The sequence below is a fragment of the Notechis scutatus genome, chromosome Z (assembly GCF_049901735.1).
Source record: "Notechis scutatus isolate UNSWTSFEM ecotype Mainland chromosome Z, rNotScu1.2, whole genome shotgun sequence".
In the NCBI taxonomy this organism is placed as follows: domain Eukaryota; kingdom Metazoa; phylum Chordata; class Lepidosauria; order Squamata; family Elapidae; genus Notechis; species Notechis scutatus.
The window spans coordinates 37,637,683-37,648,791 of record NC_142025.1 but is presented as its reverse complement, the minus strand read 5'-3'; the positions used below and the strand labels follow the sequence as shown (position 1 = coordinate 37,648,791).

At 31.0% G+C, this 11,109-nt stretch overlaps 1 protein-coding gene across 1 annotated transcript in view; it reads right to left on the bottom strand.

Moving 5' to 3' along the window:
- Window positions 1-200: 200 nt before the first annotated feature.
- The window catches only part of CRPPA (CDP-L-ribitol pyrophosphorylase A), a 52,722-nt gene continuing 41,813 nt past the window's right edge, over window positions 201-11,109 (bottom strand). The window contains exons 6-10 of the mRNA XM_026678033.2: window positions 9,040-9,137; window positions 8,542-8,631; window positions 7,453-7,545; window positions 6,828-6,950; window positions 201-979 (exon numbers count right to left, since the gene is read on the bottom strand). Of these exons, the coding sequence (XP_026533818.1) occupies window positions 875-979; window positions 6,828-6,950; window positions 7,453-7,545; window positions 8,542-8,631; window positions 9,040-9,137 (509 nt within the window). The 3' untranslated portion in view covers window positions 201-874. The remainder of the gene's footprint in view (window positions 980-6,827; window positions 6,951-7,452; window positions 7,546-8,541; window positions 8,632-9,039; window positions 9,138-11,109) is intronic.

Below are 11,109 nucleotides of genomic sequence, written 5' to 3'. Positions count from 1 at the left end.
AGAGGGAAGAAGCTATATAGAAATGTAGAATGGTAATAAGATATGGAATGGTATATAAAAATGTGCATGAACTTGAATTTGTGTCTGTAACCGGGGATCAAGCTGCTTTCAAAAAAGATGTTTTATGTTTTTATGTTTTATGTTTTGTTTGTTTATGTTTGTTTTTAAAAATCAATAAAATTTTCAAAAAAAAAAGTATAATTTGTAATACTTTGTTTTAGTTTGCCCATACATTTGATTTTACTATTGTATTTCACGAAATACAATTCAGTCTTCCCCAATTTCTAAAATTCTCAGCAGTGTTTAGACATTATGGAAGCTGAAATCCAGGACATCTGAAGGAAAACATTTTGGGAAAGCTGATCTATCTCCATTATCTGTTAAGATGAAATCAACAGTAGGGGTTACATAAAGCAAAAGAGAAATTGTAACAACTTATTTTTGCACATGGACTTTTCCTGTTTTTCCTATATACACAAACGGCAAAACTATGAGCATACAACTGCACAGTATTTCTCTAAAATAACAGCCATACACATTTTAATAAATACTTCTGATAGATTCCTTAATTTAGAGTTCAATAGAACCAGACTTAAAACATTTTTCAGTTTATCAGTTCATTCTCATATATATTAGAAATATTTACTTTTCACTTATATCTTCTTAGAAATATTTTATTTAGCCTATTTCATAACCCCTCCTTTCTGCTCAAGGCACTTGAGGCAATGTGCAACTGAATTTTCTGTATTTATTATAAATATTTTATATTTAAAATGTGCATATTTCATGCTAAATATTATTAGTGACAAACCCTAGTTTTTAATTGTTAAAAAATCTGTACTTTGAAACATGAATAACTAAAAATATTATTTTTTCATGCTACTAGAAGTTGACCAACAAATGCAGGATTTCGTTCTCTTATTAATACAGTAATAAGTGCAGCAGCTGAATCCATGGTCTCTTGAAGCTTTACAATCTCCTGAAAGAAAAAGAAAAGTTATTCAGGAATGAGATACATTTCTAGAGTTTAAATAATAGAAATTCCTGCACAACAGCAATGTTTGAAATCCAAATTCTGTTCTCAACCTGATTACATTTTTTTCTAATTATTCTAACTAAATTTTCTCATTTATAGAGAATAAGCTTATATACAATAATCAGATATATCTGAATAGGAAGCATACAATAAATAATTTGTTCTCGACACGTTAAATATTTCACAGAATCATCCACCAGCTGCTATTTCTGCAGTTATTGCTGACATTTTACATTCAAGCTTGTAGATATGAAATATTTACCAAAACTTAAACAAGGAAGGAAGGATCTAGTAATTACAATCTCTCTTTCTATGTTCAATAATTGGATGTTATTGAACTGTACACCAATTATTGATGTTAATATTAATCAAACTATTAATACAGTTCAGGAATGTTTAATTAAACATACAGTTCAGGGATTCATTAAACATTCCTGAACTGTATTAATAGTTATTATTTAAATTAATGTTTTCTTATATGTATATACCAAATACCATAATATCTATTATAAACTGCAAATGAAATCTGAAAAAAGAATTGGAGTCCTGCCAATACCATTAGTCTAGAGTCATATTACAAAGTTTGAATCTGCAAAAATTACTATCCATCCATCCATCCATCCATCCACATGGTACCTTGCACACATACCCATAGTATTCCTGACCCAGACATCCCCTTACTTCCTCACCCTGCCAACAGCAGCCATTTATTTATCTGCTGGTCTTAGATTTGCACTACTGTTCGCTTTCTGACTTTCTCCCTGATTTTTGGGAAGCCAGCAGGAATTTGAGAAGGGAGGGAGAGAGGGAAGGCAGGAAGGGAGGGAGGGAGGAGGCTTTCTGATGCTTTCTGGCAGCTTCCCACAAGGAATATCAATGGGAAATAGCAGATAGCTATTTTTTTTGCCCAACTTGGTCATTTTATTTCTCTGTTTAGGTAATTAAACATCTCTGAAATGATGACCCAATGGCCTATGGGTTATTTAGTGATATATAGGAACTAAATATTGTTTTAAAGTCATATCATTTTCACTATCCATTGTTATATTTAGATCTCACTGGGAAATATACTGGTGGTTTTCTATTAAAATGTGGCAAAATATATTCAAATACATCTAATATTTCTCATGTACATGCCCACAATAATTCTCTCCAAGCTGAATATATGTAAACTTCACAATTTAAATATAAACTTCTGTTATCAGAACATTCATTCATCTGTCTTTAGGAACAATATCAATTCTAAGTAGAAACATACATTGATTAAATGAAGTCATCTTACTACAATTACTAATCCATCCAACTAAATTACAGATATGTTAGTTGGTTCAGATTAATTTTCAAAAGCAGAACAGCAGGATTTGTTTTGTTAAATCACAAAATAATAATTATAATTAAGGGATCTTTAAATTTTTATTATATTTATGAAATCCAGCTATTGCTCTTTGTAGATTTGAGGAAACCAAAGAAGAAATATCAAATAAATTTACAACTTTAACCAAAGTGATTTTAGTGGTTGAATATGGCATCTGAAGTTTATATTAATGCATTTTAAAATTCAGTAGGAAGACAAAATTTATTTGGATTTAATTTAACAATAATTAAAATAGAGCTACAGGAATCCCTGGAACTTAAATTATACTACTAACTTAAGTTACATTTATTTCAAAAGATTCATTCTAATTATGATTAAACTAATTTAATTTTTTAATAACTATCCAGATAAAAATATTTATGATATAAGCAATATTTAAAGTTATAAGCAATCCAAGTAGTAAATTGCTACAGATGATAAATTATGCTCATATCCCTGAAAGTAAAACTTATTAAATCAAGGTAACATATATGATTGCACGAAAATGCAATTTATTTCCATCTGCATCAGATACTGAAATATATGGAACAATGTAAGCAGTACATTTCTATGCCATAGGCTATAATCCTCTGCTTGCTTGGTAAAAAATGTGCATGGAAGTATTATTTCAAGAAGAATCTTTGTACAATTTAAAGACTGAAATACTAAATAACTGTTAATATTTTTGAAAGAAATAAAAAAAATATAAAAAAAAAAAATTCTGTTGTTTTATCCATTAATTTCTTTGCTCTGCTCATGATTAATTGTTTTAATTGTGATGAAAAAATTAATAAAGAATTTTCAAAATTGCTTTGTGCAGGAGTGTTGGTTTATATTAAGATTTCACCATTAAAATTAACCAAGCTTCAAGATTTAGCTAAAAAGAATAACTTGTCTTACAAATTAAAACAGAAAACTGATATACGGTTCCATAATTTTTCTTCCACCAAATATAAGTTCTGTTAAAAAGTAATGCCAGGAGAATTTCATAAAAAATATATAAATATTGTTAATATATCACAGAATTATAAATGGCTTCTCACACCATTTCCACTGCATATTTGCTGTTACCAGAATCTTAAGATGACTTTTACAGATTTTTAACTGGGAATTCTGAATAACAGAATAAGAGTTAGAAGAGACCTTGGAGTCTTCTAGTCCTACACTGTCTAGCAGAATACCTGCACCATTTCAGACAAATGGCTGTCCAGTCTCTTTTAGTTGTTCTTGATATATTTGGCAGGCACCAAATGCATCATATATTTGGGAAAGATGGCCATAACACATATAATACATATTCTTCTTTTCACAGAATACTATATTAGCTTTAATTTGCATTGCATATTACATCATTGCATCTGCTTCTATCTATATATAGATATGTATGTATTAATAGACATATTCTATTTGGGATAAAGGAAATAAAGGCTCTTTTTGTACATAGGCATAAGCAGTCATAAAAATAGAGATAATGCGTGCAGCCATAGTCTTGCCCACTGAGGAAATTAATGGAATTCATTGGGATTTATTTATTGGGAAGGTTGCTTAGAATTTATATGAACTTCAAACTTCTAGAGGGAATTTGTCATTTCTGGAAAAGCAGTATATATATTTAAATATATTTTACTATATTCTTGTTCACTGAAAAATGCTTTGAACATCTGCATTGTCAGGATGCATGCATGAGCAGGTAAATGAATGTCTTATGTCAATATAAAGTGTTAGAACTTGGGCAATAAATTTATAATTATGAATTAGGATAAAATGAAGATCTATTACCTGTTACTGTAATTATATTAATAAAATAACTGTTGACTGATGAAGACATGTGAAATTTATGCTTGAGGGTTTATAAAGGAAAACTTACTGACGGTCAAAATATTTGAGCAATTGCATTTTGGTTGAGATTTTTACCAGAAAGATAGTAATTTTTTCCAAATTCCACTTATATAACTTTTGTTACTTTTGTGCATAACTCAGCAATGCACTGTCATCTGACTTATTGACTTACTTGCTCACAATTATATTTTATGAAAGCTAGCTATGAAGTAGTATGCATTTTATACAATTCAATGCAGGTAAACCATTTTTTTATTAAGTTAAATCAAAGTAATTACTGTGATACTTTATTTTTCTATAACTACAAATCACAGACAGACCTATAAACTATATAGGTTTATTTTTCAAAAGATTGATGGTTTCTGACATACCATACCAATCACTTCTATTCTACATGTACACTATACTTGTGAAAATTTGATTAACAAAAGGATTATTGTTTTTGAACGATTCCAGGCTATTTTATGCTTAGAGTAATCCTCCTTCTAATTGCAACATGGGATAATAAGTTTGTATATCACAGGTTTGGTTGTGAGATGGTACCAGATTGGATTTTTTCTTATGAAAACTATACAAAATAAAACATTTAATACCCTCAAAATTGTTGGAACTCTATTTTCTTATTAAACTTATATACAGCATTCTAACTTATTTACTATATATTATTCTATAGTGTGTGTGTGTGTGTGTGTGTGTGTGTGTGTGTGTGTGTGTATGGTATTCAGCTTTGTTCGGGTATTTTTCCACATCATTATAGTTGTGCTTTTAAAGTTGTAGCAACGTTTCAGCAGAATCTCATCTGCCATCATCAGGCTTCTGTATTGTGTTCGTTTGTGAGTCAGACTTTCACAGCCGTTTCTGTTTTAAATTTGGGGCTAGCCTACTGCTGTGCCAGAATGGTTTTTTCTTCATCCTGATTGGCTGGGAGTCTTGGTCTGTGTTTATTGGTCTTGAGTTTGCTGTGTTCTGCTTGATTGGTGTTCTAATATCTTCTGTCTGTTTGTGGCTTTTTTGTCTTGATTGGCTGGCAACATTGTGTTTCCTGTATTGGAAGCTTTTAGTGCGGCTTGGCTCCGAGTAAATGGACGGCTATCATTTAAAAACTGAGCTTCCTCATAAATGATAGCCGTCCGTTTACTCGGAGCCAAGCCTCACTAAAAGCTTCCAATACAGGAAACACAACGTTGCCAGCCAATCAAGACAAAAAAAAAAGCTACAAAACAGACAGAAGATATTAGAAATACCAATCAAGCAGAACAATATATACTATACTATACTATACTATACTATACTATACTATACTATACTATGTATGTATGTTTTTTTAAGTTTTCCCGGGTATTTACAATACAGAAGCCTGATGATGGCAGATGAGATTCTGCTGAAACGTTGCTACAACTTTAAAAACACAACTACAATGGCGTGGGAAAATACCCGAACAAAGCTGAATACCATACATACATACATACATACATATACACACACAGAGAGAGAAAGACTCACACACGTATCTGAAGTTTGGAACTCCTTTTGTACAAGTCTATACTTTATAGAAATCACTGTCTATAGTTCCACAAACTCCACATATTTATGTTTTGTTGTTTTTACTCTGCCTTTAATGTCTTAATGTACCATTGTCCAAAAGTTACTTGTATGGCCAGACTTGGTTGTGAATTGAAGTCACTCACTTTTTGCTACAGGTCATTTCTCAAGTAAGGCAGGTTCTTGGGATCTTCTGTGGATACATATAGGCCTTTCCTATCAAAACTCAGGGCTTTGGAACTGAAGGATTAGTCTCTCTGGGCTCTAACAAATTGCTAGCCTCCTAACTCTCCTGCCACACTCCCTGCAATTGATTTCCTTTTACATAACTGAAAATATTGCGGTAGCTAATATGACTCCTACCGAAGCCAAGTTTTCTGTTCACCTGGCTTTCCAAAGTCTCTACTTGCTAAATTTTTTCACCATCCCATATCAGACTTTCACCTCCTGCTTCTAATTCTCCATTACCTGCTTCTGTCCTATAATATCTCTAGGATGGGGTGTCAAACTCACAGCCTGCAGGCTGGATGTGTCGCGTGCTGTCCCCGCCCGGTTTAGCAAAGGGGAAAAAGGCTTGATACATCACGTGACGCCACCATGACAACATAAGTTTGACACCCCTGCTCTAGGACTTCAGTATTTCTTTTTCTTTTTTCCCTTTTTAATTTCTGTGAATGGCTACTTGGCACCTCAACCACAGGCAGAAAAGCTGAAGCTCCAAGCGGGTAGGAAGTACATTCGCACAATATGCCTATGGCACCTGCTCTCCCCCCCGCCCCCGCCCCCACACGTACTCCCTAACATCAACTCAGAGCTCTCTTCTGTCAGATTGCTTGCCAGGAACTTCAACCTATTCACACACTGCCTTTATGCAATGCCCATCTAATGACCCTCTTGGACTTGGGTTTATAATGGTAACCACTACCAGAATTGTTGTTGCTAAGTGATGCCTTGCTTTACAATCTCATTGTTTAGTAATGGAAATTTCACTCCCAATTGCTGTCATAACCTGAGGACTACCTGACAGATTTTCCTCCCACTCATTATAGCACGTACCTTTTTATATTGTATAAGGAGACCATAAAGTAAAATATTTTTCTTTTTAACTTCCTTTGCAAGTACAGTTAAACTTTCAATTCCACTGTTAAAAGATGTATTTTCTAAAGTACCCATGTTTACCTGTAGGGAAGGACATGTACAAATTATTAATTATCAGAAATGCTTATATTTTCTATAGATACAAGGAGAAAGATTATTGATTGCTATTTAACAGTTGATGAAATATTTTTCTCTGAAATCTTATATACATGTATATTTTGCTTGCAGTTTTTAGCATGCTAATCAGAGAAAAAATACAACAGATTAGTCTATTTCTGAACAACATGCATGACTGAATTCCATATCTTATCAGTTCTTTAAAATTTTGTCCATCTGCATTTTAAACCATTGTTTTTTGTATGGAATAAGAAATCAAAGAAAATACACAACAAAATTAAAAAAAACTTCTAAAAGAGCAATAAATTAAAAAACCAAAATAACTAGTTTAATAATTTTGGCTTCCTTTTACAAAATCTCTTACTTGTTACCAAAGTCACAACAATTCTGAAAAATAAAGTATTAATGTATTACACCAAACAGATCAAATATTTTATAAGCTGAAGAAAGAAATATCTTTACCTACCAAAATGAGAACAACAGGGTACAAAACCAAAGCACCTGTGTTTTCAAGTGTATCCACCAGCAGTGAGATTTCCTCAAAGCCAGGTACTTTATTCTAATGAAAAAGGAAATAAAATTCATTTGAGAAATGTGAGATATATGATGTTCCTTTTCTTTTAGAAATATGTGAATTTGCCATATGCTGAATCTGGTCATGTATATACAGTATTTGCCTACATTGAATTTAAAGTACTATTAAGATTTATATTTCTCTTTTTCTAAGCAGTTATTCTTTTCTAGTCCTCCATATATAACTACATTATAAATTATTATCCTGTTTATAAATAATTATGCATTTGTTTTCCTATTCTCTGTGCCATTCAGAGCCACAGAATCAGAACAGCTGGAAAGAAATATAAAATGAAACCCCCTTCTTAAGTTCATTTGTGCAGTCAAAAAAAATAAAACATTCATATTAGAGTCAGGGTCTGAATGAAATGTCTTCAACATCATAAACACACTATCTACACCAGATATAAGAGTTTTTTATGAACTTTCTGAATTTGTTCAGAAAGTTATTTTAAAGACTTCAAATAATTTGGATCATAACAAATTTGTCCAAGTAAGCGAAGTGCAAACTTATGTTTAAAAAAAGCTAAAATTGCTAATGAATTTGATGTCTTCCCATAAGTGGTGAATTACTTACATCCTCTGAATTTGAAAGCATATATATTTTGAAATTTTTTTATCTAGCTGCGACCTTTGGGCAAAACATTCTGAATTCAAAATACATATTTCTAGTGCACAATGGCAGCAAAAACCATTTTTCCGGAAACTTTGAAAGTGTTTCAAGCTCATAATAGCCTTTTTCAAGTTTGAAAAAAATTCAGCTCAAAATATTTCTAAAATGATAAAATAATTGATTTTACTCTAAAATGCATTACATACAATTTAAGCTATTTTTCCACATTTCTATGAATGTGACAATTTGGTTAATGTATAATACAAATTTAGAAGAAACATTTAAATAATACTATATGGCTAAAATATTGTTTTTAAAATTACATAAGTGGTCTTTCACCATAAACTATTTACTTTCTGTAATACTTACTTTTATGCAAATAAAGTTGTAGCACTGTCCTAACAAAATATTTTGTAGATTGACATTTTTATGAAGGGTGATTGCTACATTTTTAACATGCTGAAAAGAGAAATAGAAATTGTTTAATAAATTCATTAAAAACTTATTGGTAATGAATTGCTAAAACTGCATGTCTCAAATTACATACAAAATGTTTATTGAAGTATCCAGGATATTACTTGCATGATTTATAGGTGTTCTTCAAAGGAGAAAGAAAAATAAAGTATCACACTGCAGAAGAGAAAAGGCATTTTGCAGATTGTTTTCTGACCAACATTTATTTCTTTATTTAACAAATTTATATAACTACCCAAAAGGAACGTAAGAAATTTTACAGAAAACCTGTGATATTTTAACTATGATAAAACCTAATAGAGGAGATGATATATTAAACATGTTGAACCCAAATAATTATTGACCAACAGCAACTTTTATGTATTGTCTTTACATGTTGCTGAAAATACTCACTTTCACATGATTCCTCATTTTTTCATTAAGGAGAAATCCCACTTGGACAGCATCTTCCTTTATGTCAGTAATAATGCAAACTTCCTGTGATATAGAGTCTGGCAAAGACAATTTTAAAAAAAGAACAAAAAGAAGGTGGAAATTAATTTTCTTAACATTACCTCATTTCCAGAATCCTTTAGTCTCCCTATATATAATCACTATATATAGAAAACAGAATGTTGTTTATGACAACCATTAATATTAATGATGTTTCCAGGCTTAAGTTCTTGGCTAATCTTCTGAATGTTTATAAGGGGAATATATTATGTATTGTTCATGATGAATTGTACAAAACAGTTCCAGGAGTCAAAATAATATCTTTTGTGGACATGACTGTTTTGAATTTCATTCATAAAACTGGTTGTTATTCCTGGATATTCAAGACAGCTCTGTATTTTACTGAGTTCAATTGGTTATTCACTTCCACATTAGATTCTATAAGATACTTTATATTGGACTTTTTAAAAAACCTGTTCTTTATAGAATATACATGAGTTAAAAGGATACAATAAGATTTTTCTTTTGTGTGCTTATAATTGTAGATTAAAAAACAAAAGAGATTCAGTTGCTTTATTTAACACACGTTATACTTATTCAACCAATTCAACTACAATTTGTTTTTAAGTTTCTGTACCCAGAAATTCTACTGGCTATCTAATGATTATCCTAATTAAGGTATATGTAAAGAATAACTACTAATAAAAAGTCTTGCAACCACCCAAGGGTTTTAGCATCAAATAAATGTATGAATCTTCCTTTATTAGGCACTTTATTAATGAAGGTTATCTGGACCTCTGGATAATCTTCTTCTAAATTATTGAGTTAAAACACAGTAACTGGGATTAGGGAACAGATTATAGAACAATTACAGATAACATGAATGTAAAAGGAGCATTTTTATTTAAGCATCATCATTTTACTACATAGAAAAATGCTGACGAGGTGACAAGTCCAAGCAGGACATACAAAGTTATGAGGTGCCTACAGGCAATTCCCCTGTGAACATAATGACTTAGTGCTTGATTTTAAAAAAGGTAAGCTGAAACTGGAATTCAGGAGGTCATGTCATCATAAGAATTTGATCAGAGTTCCAAAAATATTAATTCTTCACCTAATTTTAAATATACATTTTAGGGACTACCTTAAAGGCAGACTCAAATCTTCAAGCTTACATGTTTCAACTAGAGGTTCAAAGATATAGTTACCCTGAGGCAAGAAATCCTTAAAGAGATTCTTTCAGGATGTTTTTATGCTATCCAGGTTCCAACTACTTTTATAAATGAGTCATCCTAACTTCAGGATGAGGTTTCCCTATTTGCAGACTAATAATATGAGAAGAAAAAGGAGAGACATGCACCACATTGTCTGCACATCCAGCAAGTTGTTACCTGCTTTATTTTAAGTGCATTAAGATTTATTTTTATTAAATCAGTATTCTATTATTTTCCGATCTACTTTCTAAAAGAAATACAAAAACTAAAAAATGCGTAATTATTTTGTGTGTGTGTGGAATTCTTGGTGTTCTCTGAACTTAGTTGTTTGCTTGCAGATATTTCATTACCCAACTCCCCAAATCATCATATATAAAACTGTTTGTTTTTCTTACCTACATCAGTGTTCAGTTTAATAGAATGGAATGTATTCTTTATCAACAGTTTATTCTGCCTACAGGAAAAAAACTTCAATTTTTCCTGAAGTGTTTGAAACTTATTAACTATATTTGCATAGATAGGATTACATTTGCAATTCAAAGTATCAAATAGAGCTCAAATAATTAAAAATAAGTGATATATTAAATTTGTTCTAAATTATTTTAGGCCATATATCTCCAGTTGACTTAAAATTACTTTAAAGATCAACAGGATAAATTATAAACTATTATGCAAAATGCCTGTAAAAGTATCTATGCAAGCTTTCTATTCAGTATTTAGTTGTAATATTAATTTAACAAATATATATGTCATCCATATATCACTAAAATTCTTAGGCAACAATAAAAACACACAAACAAACCCATTTCAAATAAGC